This window comes from Drosophila navojoa, chromosome 4, assembly GCF_054131105.1.
Source record: "Drosophila navojoa isolate 15081-1374.11 chromosome 4, UAZ_NAV_1.0, whole genome shotgun sequence".
Classification (NCBI taxonomy): Eukaryota; Metazoa; Arthropoda; class Insecta; order Diptera; family Drosophilidae; genus Drosophila; species Drosophila navojoa.
Window position 1 is genome coordinate 17521411 of NC_142892.1, and position 25545 is coordinate 17546955.

The 25545-nt window shown below is 37.4% G+C and overlaps 1 protein-coding gene across 1 annotated transcript; it reads left to right on the top strand.

Moving 5' to 3' along the window:
* The first annotated feature begins 2659 nt into the window (after positions 1-2659).
* Act79B (Actin 79B) lies at positions 2660-4603 on the top strand. The gene is made up of 3 exons (XM_089259212.1): positions 2660-2804; positions 2873-3821; positions 3883-4603. Exons 2-3 carry the CDS (start codon positions 2897-2899, stop codon positions 4086-4088), a joined length of 1131 nt encoding a protein of 376 aa, XP_089115338.1. The 5' UTR covers positions 2660-2804; positions 2873-2896; the 3' UTR covers positions 4089-4603.
* Positions 4604-25545: the final 20942 nt, after the last annotated feature.

The window sequence follows — 25545 nt, forward strand, 5'->3', positions numbered from 1 at the left end:
ATGACTATTTTCAGGTCTTGTCCTAATTAATTACTTCCCATCGAAGTAAAGTTTAAGCTGTTCATAGAAATATATATTGACAAAATATATGTTCGTGGTTATATATATAAAGTTGTCTCAGTCATCTGAGTTCTCTCTAAAAATAAACTATCAATATTCTCTGCTGTTCCAAATCTCTAAGGCTTATTAAATTATCTTCTACGCATACACAGTTTAACATATTATCTTCTATATGAGATTCATATTCCTTATGGGTTTTTAGTGCAGGGATATATATACTAAGCTTAGTTTGTATGGTTGACAATAGTTGACAAATACTTCGATTCCTTAACCAACACTAACTCTAACTACAACTTCTCTCGTGCCGCGCATTTATTCCAGATCATATTTCTTTTCAATGCAAAATTCTGCAAGGGCTTAGCCGCATCAAAACTCAAATAGCAGAGAACGCAAATTTGTATTAAAAAGTGCAAAGCGTGTTGAAAACTTTTCAATTGACCCATAATCCCTCCTAGTTCCTAGGCGCTCTCGTGTCTAGATAACAGGCTAGATATTTCAACTGGCGTTCAACTCAAAGGCAACGAGCAAACAGACAATGATACCTATATATACATACATACATACATACATATACATATATAAGTATATAGTGGCTGTACCTGCCGCTGGCAATAGTCACGTAGTTTCCAGATAGTTTTACCAAGCACTTGAGAAACTTCCCAACTGTCGGTGTGTGTGTGTGTGGATGGGTAGTGCGAACAGCAGTTATAACTACTGCAGTGGGGCGCTGCATAGCAGTTATCCAACTTGCAAAAATATAGAAAAAAAAAATAAGAAAGACATTTGGAAACTCTAGCATATCTGTGTCTAATAATTCACTGCCAGCTAGAATTTTACGCTACACTCAATTAAAATAATAAACAGCACGCATATAAATCTCGTGGCTAATATTACGTTAAGATCGAGCGATATGCGAGTGCACTGCCAACCGAGAAATTGTCTGCACACTCACAATGTTAGAAAGTGCAATTTATATATATATACATTTATTTAAAATTATTTAGCTTTTCTTTTTTGTTTTAAATGTATTTCATTTTTCTTTTTGTGTCGTTTGGGGCATCTTGGGCCGCACCATCTATGGGCCGAGCGAGTGCAGGCAGTCAAATCATTTTGTCACATCATTGGCACAAATCTTCGTGATATACAGAGAAGCACAAGAAGAAGAAGAAGAAGCAGAAGAAGGCTGCTCGCGCCGCACGCTGGGGCGAAAGTATGTGGTGCAAGCATGCATTGTTCAGAGCAACGCATTTATTTATATAAAAACTTAAAAATATAACAACAACGTACGTACGTACCGCATATGCCTATACAAGTCCTGGCGCATCTCATCTCCCTCATGCAACGTAGCTGGCAACCACTGCCAGGCAGTGGCACACACAGCCACCATTTGATGAACATGAAATGATACAAGTTGAAAATTGGCAATCGACTATTTCATAATCCGCGAGATACCCTCACTGAGTATCTATTTCCATGTGGCATGCGACTGGGGGTTGGCAGAAAAATGTGGGAGTGGAAGGAGCAGAATGTAACATACTTGCTAAAACATTTTACATATATTAATCAATAATATTAGATTCAAGTAAGGAGATTTGATTTTTATAGACTGCAAATAAATTAGTCAAAGTAAAATATATGAAATGAATATTAATGATTGGCTAGAAATTAATGAATATAAAATACATGAAAGATGATGAAAATTGAATGAAAATTGAATAATGAAAATACATACATTATTATAATATAAATATTATTAAAAGAGCTTAGACTTTTGTTGGCTGTTTCCAGAAATTAAAAATAAATAAATAAAACAATACAAATAAAATAATAAATATGTCCAAAATTAAAAATAAATAAAAAAAATAATAAATATGTCCAAAAATCATAAATGAATAAATAAATAATAATTAGATAGACAACATGTAGAATATCTTAAATAATAATATAACAATAAATAAATATTAGAATAGTAAAAATGATATATAATGCATACTAGTCTTTTATATTTAAAAATTTATAAATATATATATATTTTTTATACAAATATAATATTTTATTATTCTAAAAAATTAATGCTTAGATTTAATTCACTTTTCTTTGGGATTCAAAAATATCTCTGCATATGCAACTCGTGGCGCTCATTTCTTTACGTAGGTAGTCACAAATATCAGAGCATCTCTTCAGAAAGTAGGTGCATATAGGGAGAACAAGTAATCATATACATATGTAAGACCACCATTTGATGTTGGAGCTGTAAGAGCGGGGGAGTGTCCCTTTTTCTATGATCACTCGCGTTATGCATACACCGAATATAAATATATCAAAATATTTGTATATAAATATACATATATAAATATAAATATCTGAATATTAATTCATCAATATTTATTACAATTTACAGTTTAATTCCTTCCCCTCAAATTTAAGCAAACTCATTCCCATTCATGTTTTCAACACACTCACCATAGTTAATGTACCCCATTGTTGCATGGTCTGCCAAAATAAATTCTGTGTTGTCACATTCCTCAGCTCCTGCCCCGCTGCGCCCCTCGCCCATGGCCGCGCTCTTAGCATACAGAACTCAGAATTCATCAACATGTTACTAGGGTGCAAAAGAAAAAAAAAACAAGAACAACAACAAATATCCATTGTTCTGGCGAGATGACGGACAGAACTTATTTAAATGCAGATGTCGGCCATAGAGCGAATCACTCTGATTGCTGTCGCTGTGCTATATACACGTCGTGAGTGGCGCCTGTGCCAGTGCTAATCGCTGATCGCAAGGATCTAACGTCTGGCTGTCTCTTTGCAGCTTTCAACTTAATCTTCTGCCAAAATGTGTGACGAGGAGGCATCAGCTCTGGTCGTGGACAATGGATCCGGCATGTGCAAGGCTGGCTTCGCCGGCGACGATGCGCCGCGCGCCGTCTTCCCGTCGATTGTGGGTCGTCCTCGCCATCAGGGCGTGATGGTGGGCATGGGCCAGAAGGATTGCTATGTGGGCGATGAGGCGCAGAGCAAGCGTGGTATTCTCTCGCTGAAGTACCCCATCGAGCATGGCATCATCACCAACTGGGACGACATGGAGAAGGTCTGGCATCACACCTTCTACAATGAGCTGCGCGTGGCCCCCGAGGAGCATCCCGTGCTGCTCACCGAGGCCCCACTGAATCCCAAGGCCAATCGCGAGAAGATGACACAGATCATGTTCGAGACCTTCAACTCCCCCGCCATGTACGTGGCCATCCAGGCTGTCCTCTCCCTGTATGCCTCCGGCCGTACCACTGGCATTGTCCTCGACTCCGGCGACGGTGTCTCCCACACTGTGCCCATCTATGAGGGCTACGCCCTGCCACATGCCATCCTCCGTCTGGATCTGGCCGGTCGCGACTTGACCGACTACCTGATGAAGATCCTCACCGAGCGCGGCTACTCGTTCACCACCACCGCTGAGCGTGAGATCGTGCGCGACATCAAGGAGAAGCTGTGCTACGTGGCTCTCGACTTTGAGCAGGAAATGGCCACAGCCGCCGCCTCGACCTCACTGGAGAAGTCCTACGAGCTGCCCGATGGCCAGGTCATCACCATTGGCAACGAGCGCTTCCGCACACCCGAGGCTCTCTTCCAGCCGTCATTCCTGGGCATGGAGTCGTGCGGCATTCACGAGACCGTCTACCAGTCGATCATGAAGTGCGACGTGGACATCCGCAAGGACTTGTATGCCAACAATGTGCTCTCCGGCGGCACCACCATGTATCCTGGTAAGGGACTTTTTGGAAATATCTCTCTTATAGCTATGCTGAAATTCTCATTTCATTTCAGGTATCGCTGATCGCATGCAAAAGGAAATCACCGCCCTCGCTCCGTCCACCATTAAGATCAAGATCATTGCACCACCTGAGCGCAAGTACTCTGTGTGGATCGGTGGCTCCATTCTGGCCTCTCTGTCCACCTTCCAGCAGATGTGGATCTCCAAGCAGGAGTACGATGAGTCTGGTCCCGGCATTGTGCATCGCAAGTGCTTCTAAGCAGCGACTGCATAAGATGATGAACAGCAGCAACCAACAACAACAACAACATCAAACAGCAAGCAAATCAACAACAACTAGAGCTGACAACAACAACAACAACAACAACAAGTGGCGTTTATATATAGCCTATATGAGAAGATCTGACACGCATATCTTAAATCTGACATTGGGTATATGTTTAGCTATGACCAGGCTAGCTGCATCTGGGCGCCCAAGCGGCGCTGCATGCAAAACAAAACAAAAAGTATCTTTAAAATTACATTTAGTTGAAAAGAGGCGGAGGAAGTAGAAGAAGCAAACATATAGAGGACAAGAGACACCCCCACATGAAAAGAGAAAGGCAAACAGAAAACAGAAAAGACAGAAAGCAAAAATCGAGTAGGTAGAGCATAATTTATATTTAGTTACGATTTGGATTTTTTTTTTGATTTGTTTCCAAGTTACGGAGCTGACCAAAAAAGAGCACAAAAGAACTCAATAAAGAAAAGACAATCGGATGTACAACGAAACAAGGTATAAATGTGTATATATTATGTGTGTGTATGTATGTGTGTGCATGCTCACACATCAACAAAACTTTGAAATGGCTGAGCTTGATACGCAGTTCGCTGTCCGTTCGATGGGCTGGGCAAACTTTTTTAATTACGCTAACCCAGGGGCAGCCAGGGGCGATCCTATCACAAAACGTCAATCAGCAATTTGTGAAAGTTTTCAACTGTCTGTATTTGTATCTGTATCTGTATCTTTAGCTAGCTGTATCTGTATCTATAACTTTTGCATCTGCAGGAGCAGGAGCTGGGCAAGTTGTTCACGCAGTTTGCTTGGCTGTCAAAAATCTTACGGCCCAGCTTCGTCGCATCTCGCACGGAAGTTGCTCAACTTAGACGGATGGCTGTGTGCGTGTGTGTGCGTGTGTATTGTTAGTCTTGATTTATGCTCGAACTGAGTGACTATATGACCGTGTACATATGTCTTCTGCTCTGTCATGTGTCTCAGCTGCGCAGTGCAACTTAATGCTCGTTATGCTGCCTCTGCTGTCTTATATCAATATACTGCATAGCTAGATAAACTTATATATGTATGTAGTTGTATGTAGTTGGCTGCGTGCTCGTGTGATATATTTGCAAGTTGTCCAAAGTGCAAGTAAACTTTGCACTCACTTTGGAACAACAACAGCCAAAGACAGTTCTGGCCAGCACCACATCAAGCTGGTCAGAAACGTGCCGTAGAGCTGTCACTCTTGGCCACACACAAACTTTTATGGCTGCCCGCTGAACATTTGGCCAGGTGCAAAAATCACTTGCACAACTTTTTACCAGTGTAATTTTTAATAGCCACAGCATTAGAGTGCTTTGGCCAAAAACTAAAGAAACAAAAACTAGAGAAAAGAAAAGAGAAGCGAGCAAGAAACCAAGTTTATTAGCTAATTGCTGTGTTATGGCACCGTCTCTCTGTTTGGTAGTTCGTGACTTGGAATTTGATGCTTTGCAGGGCAGAGCAGGAGCCGGCAGCTCTAATTACTTAATCTTTGCTTATGACAGTACTGTATGCATTCTTAATAGGGCATGATTTATTTATAGCGATTTATTAATAGTAGTGCCTGATTTATTAGATTATTTATTTCAAATTTACCAATTGAATAGGAATAAATTAAATATAATAAGAATTTACCTTTTAAATAGGAATAAATTAAATTGAATATATTTAACTGTTGGCTATATTCGATAATATTCTCGATGTTATTATAAAGAATTTCAATTAATTTATATGAATCTAAATTAAAATTATATGTATATCAGTTCTCAGAACTGATTTCTTCTTTCATTTTATCACAAGATATATGTATGTATGGTCAAGGAATTTTCCTGTTTTTATTATACTTTATAATTCACTATATTATTCATTATTAATTTTATTATTCAAAAGGAAATAAATTGTATTAAAGGCTGGGACTGTAACAATTATAGTTTTTATAGTAAAAATTACCAAAATAAGAATAATTCGTTGGGTAATTAAAAAAAACAAATACTTTTAATTATTATAAATAAAAATAAAAAACAATTATTATGGATAAATTTTTAATTTAAAGGCCTTAAAATGTAGTAATAAATAATAAATGAAAAAATAAAAAAATGAATAAAAATTAAATGAAAATTTTAAATAAAAAATAAATTAAAATAAAATAAAATAAAAAACATTTGTAGACAAGCGTATTCCAGTATTTTTAGCTAAACTTATTTTACTTATATGATATTTTGCTTTAATAGCTTTTTATTTTTTTTAGAGAATAATAAATTTCCAAAAAATAAAAGCGAGCTTCATGGTTAATTTTAAATTCACTTGCAGTCGATGGTCTCATATCTGTCGCACTTGTTCGCCTGCTTAAGAGTTGGCAGTCAGAATCACGTCCAAGCGAGACTCATAAATTCACATTTATTTCAGCCATGCCAAAACTCTGACTTTTGCGCAGACGATAATAAACTTCGAACAAATATGTTGCCGTTATCCGACTGCAGCAGTTGGCGGATACAAACACATTGCGCTCAATCAAAAGCGAATGGATGCATTCTAACAATTTTGGCTTTCGGAGCTGCCAGAGCAGCAGCAGCAGCAGCGGGAAGACAGCTGAAATGTCAGCTGCATGCACAATTTGTATAGATATCGAATGACGCATACGCAGCGTGTGTCCAGAGAGCTGGCATATGACTGCCTGTCATTTGCTGCGTGTGCGGCTGTGTGTTTGATTATTGTCATTTGTGTGTGTCACTTTGGTCAACTCGAACTCGCATGGCCCCACAGCTGTGGTGGTAGTTAGCCAAAGCGGTATCACTGAAATTAAGGCCAACAATTGGGTCATATTGAAAGGCTTTCGGCCTCTGCCGGTCACTGGCCTCGCTCGGTCAAACAGTGCAGGGCAGCAGGGCGGCGGGTGCGTGCGGGGGCGTGGCACATTTAACATTTTAGACTATCAACAAAACGTCAGGCGTTTGCATATGAAATTTGTTTTGCATTGTGTGCCGCATTTAATAAAATCGCACACAGCTCGCAGCAGAGCAGACAGTCGGTTTGCATTTGTCTGTTTGTTGTTTGTTGCTCGTTGGCCTTTGGCTGTTTACTGGCCCCACGCCCACTCCCACGCGTACTCTAGTTGGCCCTACATGTTGTGTGTTGCCATGCCCTATGCATAAAATTAATTGAAAGTGGGGCATGCCATAGCCAAAGGCATTCATCTAGCAACTGGCGTGATGGCGAGAATTCTTTTGAGTCGGGTATGGAGGCCAAAATCAGGATGGCATGTAGCCTTGGGTATTGGAACGAACCGAATGTGTTGATCATAGGAAAGAGGCGATTTCAGAGTCAGAGAGAGGGAGAGAGATGGAAAGACAGAGAGAAAAAATCTATTGTAGTTGACTTCGCAGGTTCCGACTTCTGCTCTCTGGCAGCACGAGTAAGCCACGACCGATCGTCTTGGCTTGCCAAAGTTCTAATTTCTATCTCTTCTCTCTCTCTCTCTCTCTCTCTCTCTCTCTCTCTCTCTCTCTCTCTGACATTTTTTCAAATTTAATAACTCTTTTATATACCTATATCCAGCTGCTTAAAAATTCTGTATTTCAGTCTATTTACATAAATACGTGTGTTTGCCATAGTAAGAGACTAGAATTTTGTTTTACAGGTAATCTCTTACTATATTTATACCTAAATAGACTGAGCCAGAGTATTTTCATATGAACTTTCCATTTGATAATATACAAACCTTATAAAAATAAAACTTCTAAGCAAACGACCATTGAAAGTTTTATTTGTCTGCAAAAGTTAATCCAAATTAATTAGGGAAGCAAAATTTATCGAATTTTTGCGTAGAAATAACTTTTTTAATGACAGCAATTTCAACAAAATTATTAAAAATAATAAAAATGTTATTGGGGGACACATTAAACCGACTGTAGTTTTAGCAGCTTATTGTCTATAGGACATTTAGAATTAATATTTGAGTGGATCGGTAGCTGGCATACTATATATTTTTTAGATGTATAACTCTTAATTTTGTATGCATTTCTATTATATAATAGCTCAAGTTCTGAATGGGATTCCCCTGCTGTTCAGAGCAATTTGACTTATAATTGTGTGAATTAGTTTTTTTTTTTTTTTAATTTTTATATATATATTTTTTTTTTTAATTTTTATATTTTATAAACAAGCTTACTGCTACCATAGTGAATTAGTTTAACAACAAATAAAATAAAATAAAACTAAATAAAGTATTTTAGTCTCCAGCCTCCATGTCTCTTTCCCTCTCCATCTCTCTCTCTCTTAATCTCTTTTTTTTTCTCTCTCTCTCTCTCTCCCTCTCTGCTAGATTTATTTATTCAATAGAACTTTCTCTTTATCGTTTCCAGGATATCATTCTAGTCTGACCACATTCTCAACGCCCTCTCGTACGTGTTGTTGTTTAACACTTTTGTATGGACATTAAATTGAATTTAATTGCAGCTGTCGTCCGGCTCGAGACTCGTGGCTGGCTTTACCGTGCCGTGCGGTGATGTTTGTTCTGCTTGTTTGCCGTGCTCATTTTGCGAGAATTGTTTTGTATTTTGCAACTGTTGTAGAAGCGGGTGGCAATTCAGTTTGCAGCCTTGTTGATTTTATGCTAATTTAATGCACTTGCTCAATTGAAGCAGCAAAATCTGCTGCTGCTGCTGTTGCTGCTGCTGGCCTCCTGCTCGTGCCATTGATATCAATATAATTTGCAGCTAATGCGAAAAGCAAACGCACAGCAATATTTGCCCTTCTCATTATGTAAATTTTGCATTGGGCAAGCGCACAAATATTGACATTAAAGCCAAGTTAACGAGTTGCCGGTAGAGGAAGTATCGAAACTGAGGCGGAGCTGCCCACTGACTCGGACATGGACGGGGAGACGGACCGCAACTGCGGAGCGTGGGCACGAGTTGAGCTCTGCTCAGCTGTCGTTGCGTCTGACAAGCTAACAAATTGTTTTTCCGGCTTGAGGTGCACCACATGCAAACAGGAAATTAATAAATAAAAGGGCCACAGCTACACGAGCTACAGCGACTCCAGTGACTGCCCCGACTCCTGCTCCAACTCATCCACCATCCAAGCTGACCATAACAGACTTTCGCTTTGACATCATCTCGATGCCATCAGCGTCGCCGTCATCGACATCATTTACATACAATTTTCATTTAAATTTATGTACCCAAATACCAGACACAAGCAGCTGAAACTAAATATCTATATATTACATACATATGTATGGTATATATGTATATCTATTTAAATTTATGCTTGCCTTTGCCTTTGGCCCAGATCTAGCTAAGCTCTGTTGCTAAACCATAAACCATTTATTATGCAATTGTCATATGAACTTAGCACATTATCATTATCATTATCATCATCTGAATCATATACATCATCATCATGCTCCTCATTGAATCAGCCGCATTAGCGTTAAGCCTTTTCCATCTCAGCCAACAACACATTCAGCTCGATTTGAGCATGCGACTGTGTGTGTGTGTGAGTGTTTCTATCCCTCTCCGTGTGGGTGAATGTGTGCTTGTCTGTGTGTGTGTGTGTGTGTGTCTCTTGAGAATTTCGCTTAGCTTTTCAAGCTCTTTAATTTATTGTGCAGTTTTTTCTTTCAATAATCACTGCACTCATTAATGGAATTAAAAATGCACACAGCAAAGAGAAAGTAAGAGAGAAAGAGAGACAGAGAGTGAGTGAGAGAGCTAACTAAACGTGAAAGGCGAAATATCATTAATGTTGTCAACCTACTCCCACAGCTCGTCGAACGCATTTTGCCTGGGATACGGCAGCATTTCAGTGGGACGCCAAGGCGGAAACTTTATGAAGCCACCCAGACACACACACACACGCATACACACACAGACATACAGAAGCACACACGCACACACAGCAGCAGTCGCTACGTTTTACCTTAATAAATAAGATAGTAGCAGGTAAAAGAGAAACAGAGAGAGAGAGAGAGAGAGAGAGAGAGAGAGAGAGAGAGAGAGAGTGAGGGAGATAGACTGCATGGCTGGGCAGCCAGTTGGGCTTGCCGTTCGGAATTTTTGTTGGGTTGTTGTTTGCCGTGGCTCGTTACACTTCACTGGCTGCGCCAACATTGACAGAGATGCGATAATCGCTTCATTCAAGCCATAAGCCTTAAAGCAGGCAATGCAGCCGCTCTGTATGTGTGTGTGTGCTTGTGTGTTGTGTGTGTGTATAGGCAGCTCTCAGCTCTCAGCTCGATGCGTGCTGAAAAATGCTTGCGAATTTCTGCACATTAGAGCTCATCCACGAGCAAAGTTGTTAAAACTGTTGCCCCAAAATCTCACATTCAGCTGCTCAGGTATTTCACTCATTCGTTCGTTCATTCGTTCATCTATTATAGCTCGCACTGCCGCCACGCTTCAGTGAAGAAACTCTGCCACACTTCATTCGGATTTGGTTTTGTTTTGAATCTCTTCCTGTTTATTTATGTATTTATTTTTATTTCTTATCCCACACACCTGTTATCTTGTGCCTGCCCGCCCTTTGATTAGCTTTTTATAAAGGCCTCAGCACATAGGGGAAATGTACTGGCGTCTCTCTATCTATTGGGCTACTATATTTAGCTATCGTTATCATATATATGGAAATTATAGATGTTGAATGTCTCTTCCATTTCATTTGCCTTTGAATTGCAATCAATAAATTCTATTTAAAATTCACATTTGAAGGGCAACAGTTGGGCCATTTGACATTTTGCTTTGCCTCGACTTTTAATTAACATATTTAATTTTGAGTTTGCTGAAATTTATGCAAACACCGGCTGATGTATAAAAATAAAGTGTCGCATCAGTCAATACAGCCATGAGCCTTAAGTGGAGGCCGGATTAAATCGCCAGACAGGCTGTTGAATGTGCGCAGCTGGCGCTTAAAGCCGCCTCGATTTACATAAGACGTCGTGGCCGTGGCAGCAGAAACACAACAAGGTAGAGGATGGCAACATTCTCTGTGTACACACACACGCACACACACAGAGACACACAGACAGTAGCAGCTTAAACTCTTCCGCGCTTGCCCCACTCGCATATCGATGTGAATTTGCTTTAGGCAGACGCCATTTATGTGATTGCAATATTCGCAAGCTGAAGAGACAAAAGACAGAAAGAGACAGAGAAGGTGAGCGAGAGAGAGAGAGATATCCGGTGCCGGTGCATCTAATACAATAAAAGCCTTTCCATTCAAAGAGGGTGTATTGAAAAGTATTCTAAGCATGAATAAATAAACCATAAGAGCATGAGGTATCTTTAGTCAAAGTAGCGATTCTTTTGAGTAGATGCAAAGCGAAGCAGCAGAAGAAGAAGAATAATGTGAGTGCTGACTCACAAGCTGTTTAGCCATTGCAAGGCTAAAACACACAGCGAATTTTTGTTTTGATAATGTAAAGTGAGTGAGGATTCCTAGAGATAAACATGAATACTAATGCAAATTAATTTATACCATGTTAATGGGGTTTCCTCTTTATTTAAGGAATTAAACTCCATTCAGGTTTCAATTATTTATCTTTCTGTTTATTATTATTGTGTGTTGAATCTATTAATTTAATGTTATTTGTCAAAATTTAATAAAAAGCAATAAACATATTTTTTTTATATTAAAATTTGATATTCTAACAACAAAATTTACAGCGTATCATAGATAAAATATTTTTAAATATTATTTTATAAATAGATATATTTAAAGTAATACAAAACATATTTAGATTTTTCAATGATTTAAATAAAAAAAAGTTAATAAAAAAACTAAATAAATACAATAAAACTTTTCAGTAGTTTTATTTTTATTTATTTATTTTTAAGTTAAAAAAAATTAATAAAAAAAAAATAAATAAATACAATAAAACTTTTCAGTAATTTTATTTTTATATATTTATTTTTATGTAAGCTTTGCATTTTCATACTTGAATTTTGAATACATTTTTGAGTAACAATTTGCCACTAATTGTTTATTCTATATAAGCTTATAGCCTTGAAATATATATAAATGCATCTGACACCCAGCTTGCAGCTAGTTTCATCTAAATAAAATATTTGCATTTTATCTGCTCTAATAAAATCTCTGTTAAAGTCTTCCTTGGGAAATCAAATGTCGCCTGCCGCAAGGGCTTTGTTTATTTCTGCACTCATTTATTTAAGTTTTCGTATCACATTTAAAGCTCCCCTATCACTGCTGCTCTTGAAACTGATTCCGTTTATTTGCTTCGACTTTAAGCTCAGAATTGCATTTAAAGCTCTTCTCTTTGGCATCCATCTTAAGTCCGCTCCGACACAAATATTGCGAGTAAACTATTCTTGCCCGACTCGTGCGACGCGACTGCCTTCGCTGGCTCTGCTGGCCACTTGAAAATTGACTGGCATTGGCTGGCTCCTGGCCAGGCTGACAGTGGGCGTGCTCCCACTCTACGGCCCGCTTATGTTGCTCAATTTGGCTTTGCAGCTCTTCGCTCGCACAGTTGTTGCATATATAATTTGGAATGTTTGTTGTGCCCTTCTGGCTGGCGCTGGCTGTTGGCTGCAGGCTGTTGGCTTGCCTTTTTCTTCACTTCACTCATGCATTTCTTTCGGCACTGTCATATTGTTATATGAAGTGGAAAAATGGCAAAGTTTTGGGACTTAGAATGCACTGGCTGGCTGGCTGGCTGGCTGGCTGGCTGCTTCGACTGTCGAATGCCTTTCATTTGGCTTGCACAACATGCCGCACAACATTTTCAGTGGGTATTGCTATTGCTCTGGGCGAAACTATTTTCATTTGCAAGTCGAACAAAGCCACAGCCGCAGCCGCAGCCGCAAAACTAGTCGAGTCTTTTTTTTTTATTTTTGTTTTTGTTTGGGGGGTCAAGTCAATGCGTGCAATGCCCAATAAAAACTTTCGAGCTGTTGAGACTTAAACCGCAGAAAAGTTGAAAACTTTCTCGGTGATTCGCTGCATATTGACCAATCAAACTAAATTCAATTGAATCCAATTGAAGGCGCAAAGAGCTGCACGAACTATTTAAAAACAATTTTCGACACAACTGTGTTCAAAATAAAAACCAAAACCAAAATAAAAAAAATAAAAGCGAGTTGCGAGTTGCATTTTGAACGGGGCTTCGCTTTGATTTCATTGCGGTTGCCTTTTCAAAATTTAATTGCGAAACCCTTTCTTTCTCTTTTTTCGAGTGTGCGGAAAGTGTTTACGTAACGGCCCTTCACACAGTTTTCCCGGTTACATTTAATTGCGCCGCGCTAAGGAAACAGGCGAGAAGGAGAAAATCTTTCATATTGTTGGCCAAATCCAATCAGGCAAATAACCAGAGAAGGCGTGGGTCGAAAGCCTTTTGTTATATTCGCTGAACATTTCTCAGCTGCTCAGCTCCACGTTTCAACTTATTTTTAATATATTTGCATTAGGTTTTGTTTGCTTTTAATACAATTTTTGCAGCGCGGTTTTAATAATATTCCTAAATATAATATTCAATATATTCAAATTACATAAATTCCATGCGAAGTCTCAGTCTCGCTCTCTCTCTGTCTCAGTCTCTGTCTCTCCTCTGTTTGTGCCTTTGGCTTTCTCATAATATTCAACAATATTCACAGCTTGGGCACGTGGCAAGCGGGCGTGGCATGCGGCAACAGTTATTGTGCTCTGGCCTCAGCTTAGCCTGGCTAAGCGCGCGCTGCGGTCGTGATTTATGTTCACCAAAGCAAATTACGAATGAACATTAAAAGGTTGCACAGGAAAAAAGCCAAGCAGCTGAGTAAACTCATCAAGGAGTCAAATAAAAAGCGGCCACAGCAAATGCAACAAACAGAGCCACAGAGAATTAATGCGAATTTCAAATATCAGCGAGAGTTGCGGCTCTTTGAGCATTTCTCTGTATGCTTAGGGCAGCTGGAGACAAGTTTGAGAATCAAACTCATTTCATTTTTAATCGAATCGTAATACAATACTTGATTGCAGAATAATTGCAAGCAAAATGAGAGAAAAGCAAGATATCAAACATTAGAGAGTGAGAGAGAGGGGGAGAGAGAGAGAGTGTGTGCGTTAAAATGAAATAAACCAGAGTTAAATGGATGACATTAATCTGTTTTTAAGTCTTTGTCTTGATTCTTCTCCTACTCTTTTGTTATTTACTGAGAGCTTTACAAGTTTCTCTCTTTACACCTTTCGTGCGATTGAAATTAATTTCAATTTTATTTACTAATGTATTTGTTTGGGATGCAAAAGGGTTTTATTTAATGAAAATATTATTAAGGGGTGGCTGAACTCTAAAATAAATAAATAAATATATATAAAATCCTTTATATTTATGGCATTTATCTCTGTCTAGAGTTTTACATTTTCGCTTTTTTCGCGTTTTGTTTTTGTTTTAAAAAACGATTTTATGTAAGAAATCTTACGTAAGAAATAAAGCCATTGTAAATCCAAATTCAGTGAATAAAAAAATAGAGATATTATTATAAAAAAAAAAAATAAAAATATTAAAAATAAATCAAAAGGTGGGTTGCATATTCAGATTGTATAAATCGAACTAAAAAAAATCCAACTATTGCTGTTGCATTGTAAACGCAGACACAGATTTTGGGAATATATAATCGGATCATCCATTTCATTTTTCAGCGAATAAAAAATTTAAAAAATACAAATGGCTGACACAGAAGCAGGAAACAGAGCTCGTAGAATGTTTTATTCTGATATTTTCCACTAGAGATAAATAAATATTCGTTCTTCTATATTTCTCCTAAATCAAACCTTTCTTTTATTCACTTACTTTCTTTCTTATACATTTTAAGGAATTTTTGCAATGCAATTTCTTATGTAAGAATACTTCACTTACATACATAATAAGCTAAAATATATATAATATATTAAATATCAAAAAGTTTTCTAATCTCTAATCATTACATATAAATTTCTTCTCCACCAATGCTTCCTTTCAGTTTCAAAACTGCTTCCGCTCTTCAGTTAACGAATTGCATGCTGACGTGGCCAAGTTAATCAAGCTTGAATACATTTATCGATGCTGTAATTAACCTGCCGTGGCACAAATGGCATTAAATTTTAATTAGTGACGCCCCCTTAAGCAGAACAGCCAATTAAATGTAGAACAATTGCACAGTGGATTGCACACGATTGCGAATGGCCCTCAAGAGTTGCGAGTTGATTAACCACCGAGTGGCATAAAATATCGGAAATCCGTTTCATGCTGGCGATATATTCCATTTATTTCGCACTACTTTTATATCTGTTGTGTTTGTGTTTTTTGTTTTTTTGTTGCAAACACTAATTGGAATGTCATGGAGTTTTAGCTGGTTACGCAGCGGAAATAAATGCACATGAAACGCAATTAATTTGTTGCGAGAAATTTGATTAATAATTTTTGTGGACTGCGGGCCTTGGCCCAAACGCTGTTTGGCCATAAATTGTGCAATTTCAAAATGCATTCTGGCCGTGCGGTTGTGTGTGGGTGAGTGCATGTGTGTGGATGTGTGGCCAGCGTAACAGACGTAAACACTGGCCGCACTTGTCGGAAACAGAAGCATTCAACACATCCACACAGAACGGCAGGAAAAAGCAAACAAAAAAGTAAAAAGTAAAAAACAAAAAATCAAAAACCAATTTTTAGCGTTTCTCTTCTTTAATTCAATTGTGGTTTATTTTTCTCTTCGCTCTCGCTGATTTTGTGGCCATCAAATCAGGTGAAACGTAATGGCCATCCATTTGATACTCGCTTTGAGCATTCTTTGCACGTTTTTAATATGGAACTACCAGATGGGATTTACAGTAATATTTGATGGCATCGAAGTGGCGGCGCTTCGATTGCAATTTACAGTTTTGAGTGCGCTCTAATGTCAACGTGGCCAATAATTAAATGAAAACACCATTTGTAAATGGCAACTAGTTAGGAATGCGATGGCTTTATATTAAATTCACACAGATTTAATCGAAATAGATATTTCGTTAAGTGGCCGGGCAAATGAACCGCAATCAGAAAACTAATTTTAAAATAAATCGCTTTATTGCCAAATAAATTCAAGCTCAAAATGTCAATTAGCCAGTTGATATGATTTTAATGCGATTACAATAATAATTGCGCAATGCATTTGAATTGCAATTGGAATGCAAAATGCAGTGACAAGACTTGAGGCTTAACTGCATTTCATTAGTTATTTATGAGCAGAAATAACATTAAATTGTTTTTAATTAAATTCGAGTCGTCGCTTCTATTTGCAGCTGCTTGACCACCCCCACTTGCCTCATTAATGCTCCGTTTGCGTAAAGGTAAGCAGCTTTACTTTTGGCCCCAACCATATTTGGGGGCAGCTCGGGCTGGGAGCTGGGAGCTGGGCGATGCACGTGCTGTGGCCAGGCGACATGCAAATGGCATGCCATTATGCTCACTCCGACAGCGACAGCAGCCGCTATGGAGGACATTAACAGGAATATATCCAATGCCGGCAGCTACAACAAAAGTTTTCGCTGCAAAGATGATGCTGAGATGCGAGCGCTTGCCACGACTTTTTGTTAGCCCTAATGGCTTTTAATTGTTTTATGAAATTGCGAAAAATGTCGCCACGCCCCACTCCCCCCACACACACACACATACACACCAATAACAATCACAACAGCAACGGCAGCGGACAAGCATAAAAATGTTGAGGGACACCGTGGCGTATGCGCAATATAACGCATACGCCCCGTTGCATGCACCTAGCTGGGAGGGGCTTTGCCCACAGCTGCTGCCGCTGCTGCTGCTGCTGCATACATTTTATAAACCAGCTGCGTTGACATTTATTGCCACATTTGCACACTGGCCAGCCGAAAAACTGCTAACAAATTTACCTTTTGGCCCCGGCAGCGACGCCTTGCGCCAAGCAATTAATTCGAGGTGTTTATGGGAGGCCAGCCAAGCGGATTATTGTGTTTTCAAAACAAACTTGCAGCAGTAGGTCAAGTGGCAGCAGCAGCAGCACCTAAGTAGCCGTCAAGTTTACCGCAGAGCGCAAGTTTAATTGGTGTTTTTGTGCTGTTGCGGCTTTTTGCGGCACTCAAACTAAGTATTTTTTTTGTGTGTTGTTTCGCTGTTGACTTGTTTTCGTTTTTTCCCACTACTTCTTGGTTTTTGAGATTTCTTAGAAAGAATAATTATAATCAGCATTCAAAAGCAAATCAAACATTGCAACTGCCAGAAAGTTTCTCTTAAATTTCACGTTTGCACTGCTTTATCGACTCGACTGAAATTCAACGAATGCTCTTTAGCTAAGTTGTGCGTCTCTCTTACGCTCCCCATCTCGCTCACTCTCTGTGTTTCTTCCTCACTCTCCTTCTCTGTTTCATGTATTTTCTATTGAAACAAAGCAACGATATCATTTATTGAGTAGGTCAAGATACTAACTCAATTGAGTTCTACGAAAATCTTAGGCGAATTCTTCTAGTTTATTACAGCGAGCATCTGAGCTAATGACTCTAGTCAATCAAGATATTTCAAATGTTCGAGGGCATAAAAATAGATGGAAATAGTTTAAATATAAACGATAATAAAATCTGTCGTTGTTTTGAATTGTATACAAGCAAGTACATGGAATAGGACTGCCTAAAGTGGGAGGGAGAGTGAGAGATAGAGAGAGAGAGATACTAAGGCAAATAGACTAGGGGCTATTAAATCTATCGATAGTATTTGATCAGGCATGCACATGTAAATATACAAAGAATTTAAACATAGCCTCTACGGCATGTGTGAACTCGTAAAATAGTCAGACGAAATCTGAATCTTACAAACTTTGCTAGATAGATTAACAATATTTAAGTATATGTAAGAGAGATGCACTAGTTATAATTTATTTATCAGTGTGGTTATAAAAATGCAAACTCAAAAGCAAATAGATTTTATACAAAACTAAATAATGATACAAGACTGAGACAAGTGAATTTATTATTAATTTTTAACTAAATTCGATGTAAGCATGCACTGCACCGCCAGATAAGTGAACACTTAAGTATATTTTGTATGATAAATTTATTTATTTAATTTATTTATTTTTTAATTTTTTTTTTTAATATAAGTTTATAGTAATTTTTGAAAACAAAAATTTATTTTAAAACAAAATATATATATTTTTACCATTTTTTATAATTTATATATTTAATACATAAAAAAAGAAATTGAAAATATATATATTTTTTTTTTCACAAGTTTTTAAACGATAGCATCATAATATATCATAATATAGCAAATGTTAGTATAATATTTATTTATTAAAATTATTTTTTTATTACGTTCATTTTATCCTTATACGGTTGAAAATATAAATCAAACGAATTCTAGCTATTCATTTAAAGAAATTAGTCATTTTATTAACTTATTAAGTTATGAATAACTTAGATTTTTTAGCAATTCTTAGAACAATTGAGAGTATACCTCAATAAAACAATCGATGATAAAGAGCATGGACTGCAGAGGGCTACAATATCGATAGACAAACATATAGACAGATATTCCATTCATGAAGAGTTGCTGCTGTTGCTGCCAGCCCAACTCCCTTGTTCGACGCCCATTCGGATTGAGTCAAGCGCAACGGAAAGAATGTTTATTTAAATTGGGAAAATGCGGCCATTAATTCTGTTGTCTGTTCCCCCGACTCCTCACTCGGCTGCGGGCTATTTGGCAAATGATTTTCATTCGCCGGCAGTCGGCGCTGTCCGCGCTGAGGTTGTCAATTGATGGGCAACTACTCAATGCTAATTGCTGTATTTTTGGTGTCCATCAGGCACAATGCGCACTGTTTGTCACATAATGAAGCGCATTTGGGTATCGATTGCGGTACAACGCAGCGCAATAGCGCAGAGTCGGGCTGAGCTGGCTCTAATTGCAGGCATTAGGATTTAATATATGCGAGCTGCACTGTGTTGTTGTTGCTATTGTTACATTTGACAGACAGTTGGACAGAGAGTCAGCGTCGGACAGACAGCCAGCTGCCTGGCTGGTTGACTGACATTGAGTGTTTTTTTTTATTCTTATTATTATTATTCTTTTTTCTTTTTTTGTGTTATTCTGCTCGCTGTCAAACGGGCGAGAAACAAGGAAACGGACAGATAGCAAAACATCGTGGAAAAAGTATCTCTGTTATTATGATTGTTTAGTGCTGTCGCCGGAAATTTCATTCAAGTGGAATGCAGTCAAGGCAACAAAACAAAAATAAAAATAAAAATAAAAATGAAAATAAAAAGCAACAACTGCAGGCGACAAAAGTGAAGCGTTTACCCAAGCAAAGCGCAGCTCTGACAATAATAACTTATGCTTGAATCCAGAAAGAGCTCCAAATAGATGGAGACAAAACAGAGCCAAACAAAAATATGAAATCTTCAGAAAATTCTCAAAACAAATGCACTGCACAGCCAGATGAACAGAGCTATGCATCTGAATATCTGAATAGCTGAGCAAGTGAATGTGAATACGAATGTGAATGTGAATGGATGGCTGCTGCTGCTGCTGCTGCTGCTGGTTCATCTTCAAGCAGCTGCCATGAAATGTTGCTTTGCATATTTCATGGCCCTCGTTTTTTGTGCAATTGCCAGAAATACAACATTAACTCATACAACATGCAGCAGATCTGCGCAGGGAATTGCTGCAGCTCAACAACTTACTCTTCAGCCACATGCTCATGTGAGCCGACTCCTGCTCGCTTGCTCAGCAGTGCGCGCACGTCGTCAGTGTCTTTTGGCGTAATTTTGTTTGCTGTAACAGTTTAATCATTGGCATTATACGCACGAGCATCAATCAGCGTTTCATTTGTTTTTGCTCTTCCTTTCTGTTCCTCGGTTGCCAAGGGATGACGATAAGACAAAGAAATGCAGTGGCAGCACCCTCTCAACTCAAGAACAGTTCAGAATTATATTCATGTTTACATGCAGAAAGCAGCAAGGGGCAAATTGACAATTGTGAACAACAAAAAAATAATAATAATAATGAGCAAAGATTTTTATATTTTTATGTACATTATTTATATGCTTGTTAACTGAAATAAATTTATAATATATATTAAATATTTGAATTTTATTTATTTATTTTATATAACTATATTTGCATATTAATATATATAATAAATAATTAAAATGTTGTATGTAACAATAAATAAATAATCATAAATTGTCGGCATAATTGGATTATTTTCTCATAAGCCCAACATATAGCCCAACATATATATTAGATTATATATATTTATATATATAGATTATAAATTTGTATAAGATAAATATTATGATTATTTTCCCACATGCAAAAGATTGAAATAAATAAAAATAATTTAATTGCACTTCGAGTGCAGAACACTTTATTATTTATACATAAAGATGGACTTGAATGCTTTGTACCTCACATCTCATTATCAAAGCCAAGCTGAATATTGTAAAGATTTAAAAAATGTTATAATGTCTTAAACACTTCAAAAACTTTTTAATTTGTTTCACTTCGCGTAACTTTTGACAGCCCTTAAACACAAACTTTTTCTAAATCAAACTTTCTCTAAGCTAATTATATACGAATTTATATTTAAATATTTTTTCATATACAACATTTCTATATCGAAAGCAATCTGAGTTATAATTGAATAACATATTTTTAGAAATTCGCCCAACCCCTTTAGTCGCTTGAAAACTCCATTAATTCGTTTCACTTCGCGCAACTTTTTCCAGGCGTCAAACACAAACTTCTGTGGCAACGCTCGCCAATTGCGCGGCAAGTGAAACAATGTATGAATAAAAGTATTAATTATGTATACCGTTAAAATACGTGCAAATTAATATCTGTGTATATTTCATGCATATACGTTATGGCAAAAGGAAATACGAATACAAATACGAATTTGCCGCAGCTCAACTGGCAGCAGCAGAGGCAGCAACAGTGGCAGCGGCAGCGGCAGCGGCAGAGCCAGACAAATATGTATGTATGCGAAGTATGCCAAGAGCTCTCTTCACTGAATTTATTATATATAAGCAGGAGCAGCCGTGCCTGGAGTCGAAGACAAATATTTAATGCAGCTCAACTGGAATGTGACAGGGTATTAATTAAAGTGCTGCTCATTAACACGGCTAACAATGAGGTGAGTGCGGGTTGGGGGTGGGGGGATGCAGGTGACTTTTGTTGCCTTTTGTTTGCTCTGCAGATGATCTGAGCTCGTCGCTCTGTCAAACTTGATTTATTCCGAAGTTTTACTCTCTCTCTCGCTCCTCTTTCCGTCTCTGTCGCTCTGCTTTCTTATTTTTCAGCTCAGTAGATTTTACATAATATTGTGCACTGTTGCCCACATGCGCATGCATGATATTCAGCTGCTCAGATGCTCGCCTGCTGTGGCTTGTAATCACTTTTAATGAAATGCCAACGCGGCGTATGCGCAACGCAAAGATTAAAGACGCAGTGCAAACAAAGCCGGTCAACAGCAGCTGCAGGAGCAGCTTTAAAAAACAGATATTTAATATAAATAATAAATATACTTGAGTAAAAACTGGTCTTGTAGGCTAGTCCAAGTCTAAGTTCAAGAGAACTTAAAAGAAATTAAAGTCAGGCATTTGAATATAATTCTTCGTTTAATCGAAGTTAGAAAAACTTCTTCGTTCTCACGGCAACTCAATTGGAATTTCGACTATATTTCCATAAAATGATTTGAATACAAAGACAAAACTTATTTAACTTAAATATTATCAAAAAATGCATTTATACATACATACTATGAATACATTTTAATATCAAATTTTAATATAATAAGTAATAGATAGATATATAATAAAAAATTATAATCAAAATAAATTATATACATTTTTTATCATAATTAAAATACAATTTTATTTTAAATATTTCCACAGAATCATAAAAAGAATTTATCTTAAATATAAATATGTACATTAAGTTAAATTATCATATGTTAAATATTTAAAAAAGTTTTCTATTTTATATTTATTATAAATTACATTATCATATTAAACACTTGCTCACATCTAAAATATTTCCATAAATCCATAAAAATTTATTTATTCATTTATTTATTTATTTATATATATACCTATTTATTTATTTATTTATTAATTTATTTACTTATTTATTATAATAAATGAAATTCTTATGTGAAATTAAATCCTGATTAAAATTCTTTCCAAATTTACAGATAATCATAAAAATGTATTTTAATTAAATATATTTATAATAAATTACATTATCCTATTTTCAATATAACCCACTTTGATTTTTTACAATATTTTCACTTCATAAAAAAATGTATTTAATTTTATAATAAATTACATTATCATATTTAAAATAGAGCATCATCTGCCATTAGCCAATTAAATTGATTACCAAAAGACTTCTGAAAATTTCCTTGCGGTCACATCAAAAGCCACAAAGCTTACTTTAGGCTTAAGCACCAAAAAACGACAACTTTTTAAAGTCATATTGGCAAAGAACATCTCAAGCTGCCAATTTGAAATTCTAAAGCAAAAATAACAAACGCAGCCAAAGGCAAACAACAAACAACTTGTTGTTGGCCTTAAGGCAAGGCCTTCGTATTTTGTTGCTGCTGTTGCTGGAGTCCATTTGGTTTGGTTGGCTGTTTTGGCCAAGCTGAGGAGCGTAGTACATTTTCACATTTGCCTATCCGGCAGCTGGGCGCCCGGCTCATTAATCGTGTCCTGTGCGTTGTCATTACCATTTCGTTTTAGAAAAAGGCGCACGCCCTCGGGCCCAAAGAGACATTTGTCTTGCCTGGCGCTGGGGCAGCAACAATTTTTATATATCGAAATGAAATAAATTGTGGAAATTTAAGTGTCGTTCTCTCACACACTCTATTTATTGCCTGTGCGTGTCTCTTCATTTCGCTTGCAAATGACTTCGGATCCATTTGTTTATTGGTGCGCCCCAATCGGAATGTCATTTGTTACTTAATGCGAGAAGTCGTTCAACTTTAAAGCATTAACGCCGCTTGGGCACGTCTTGGACGCGGGCCACGCCTCTGGCCGGCAGCACTTGATGTGCCTAATATAAGCTTAATTGGTGTCGCTTGCAACACATGTGGGCGCCATTAAAATCAAAGCCACGCTTAAGGCAAATGTCGCTGACGCTGCTCCCCGTGGAATTCCCCTGGAATAACTGCTGTTGATATTGATGTGGCTATAACGCCCATCTGCTCTGCCCCTCTGCCCATCTACCCCTTGCTCTCTCCATCTCTGACAACGCATATGTCATATGCAAAATGTATGGCCACTCAGACGTCTGTGATGGCTCTGTGACATATTTGTTGGCTATTGGATGGCCTGTTGTGGTCAGCTCTTTGACTTTGTCACCCGACACCGATTGTGTGGCAGCAGACCAAAGAAAAAACAAAAACAGTGGCATTTAACGGCAGAAAATCACAGGTGTAGACAATGGACGAAATGTGATATATGTATATATGTATATATATATACATACCCATATATAAATGTATATATATATTTGTTTGTGGCTCACAGCATTTTATTGATTTAAGAGCCTTGCGACCTCTGAACAAACTTTGTATTTATATAAATTTAAGGCTCAACAGAAATGTGAAAAAATTTGTATTAAATTGAAACATATGATGAAATATAATTTGAGCAATAAAAATAAATTTTTATAAATAATTACTAAATATTTAATAATGGAAAGTTGAATCATTAATGTATTTTATTTATTAATTTTTTTTAAATTTTATTTTATTTTTTATTAATTGTATTTTTTATTTATTTTTTATTTTTATTTATTTCATTTATTTTTTTATTTTATTTATTTTATTTTTGAAGGCTAAATAATAAATTATTTTTTAGTTTTATAAATGCAAATAATACATTTTTTTCTCGAAAATAAAAATAATAATTTGTGTAATTATAAAATAATAGAAAAATTCCAAATTGTAAATTATGTACATACATGGAATTTATTTTAAGTTCGTGCAGCGCCACTCAAGTTCTTACATACGCCACTCGAGCAAGGGAAATAGTCCAGCAATTTTCTGCTTGAGTTTTAAATATTTTCTACTAAACATGCACACCGCAAATACATATATGAATATATGAATTCTCAGAGTCAATTCAGACAGCTTTCAGTGTGCTCAAAACACGAGCAGCTGCTTATTACAAACGGCGAAGTAGTAACTGAGCGTCGGCTTAGCACGATCACGATCTATGCGTTGTGAGAGAATGAAAGAAGCCTGAGAAGAATTGAGCAGAGAGTCTTCAGTCGTTAAAGGCTTCTTTTTTATTCCCTCTTGCATTTTTGCTCTCTACCTTCTATGCGAGACTAAAAACAGACTATATGAGACCTTTTTTATTACATCAACAGCTGCTTTAAAATACAAACTGTCATCAAAGAGCTGGAGTTTCAGTGAAAGCCGAGAAGAATGAATTGTGTGCAGCAATCTATGATGGCTGAGCCCATGTGTAGGAGCTAAATTACTTTATGCAGAGCTGTTCACTGTCTCTGAGTGTATTTGCAGTGCTGAGCAATACAAAAATCTTAAATCTTATAAGAAATCTCATGTCTATGATGATTTAAGCAGGCCTGTTGCGATACTTGACATTGAAGCTAGTCATAAATGCCTCAATGCTCTACCGCAGTCCACTTGACGGCGTCAGCAGGGGGTTGTGAATATCAAGCTTAGTCAAGTCAGTTTAAGAGGAACATTTACACATAACATACGAACATATATTTAATAAAACACACAAATACATGCGACATATTGTTGTTAGCTCTGCTAGCTTTATAGGCAACAACATGGTCAACTAAACACTTTGATGGAATTAAAGCTGTTGCCACGTCTCGTCTGTTCATGTTTCACTCCCCATTAAAGAGACTAATGTGGCTGGCTGCTCACATATATTTATTATATACAATGCACATATATTATTTATACACACATATAACAATGTGACACGCAATTTGCTAACGAAATTGTCATAACATGGCCATAACAGCTCAGCTTAGCCATATGACAGCCGCAAAAAGTTGGACGCGCAGCATAACTTGCAAATTGTTGGGCCGCAAGAAAAGTTTTGTGTTCACTTTTTGGGCGTAATTTGGCCAATTGAATTTGTATTGGCCCCGTTCAAGTTGATATGTTTGGCCCGAATGCCTTTCTCTTTGCCAGCGCTTCACATTTCCTATCACTTTGTCTGCCTTTGTCTGTGTATGTGTGTGTGTGTATGTGTGTGTGCTTCGTGCGTGTTTGCGGTTTAACACCAGAGCTATTCAATAGCCAGCCAAGAGCCTTGGGGCGCACGCCCTTCGAGGCAGCTCTGGCCGCGGCATGCCTCAACATGTCAAAGCAATGGGGCGCGCACAGAGCAGGAGTCGGGCCAACTGCCTTAACTACTTTTATTGGTTGCGGCTATGGGTTTGGCT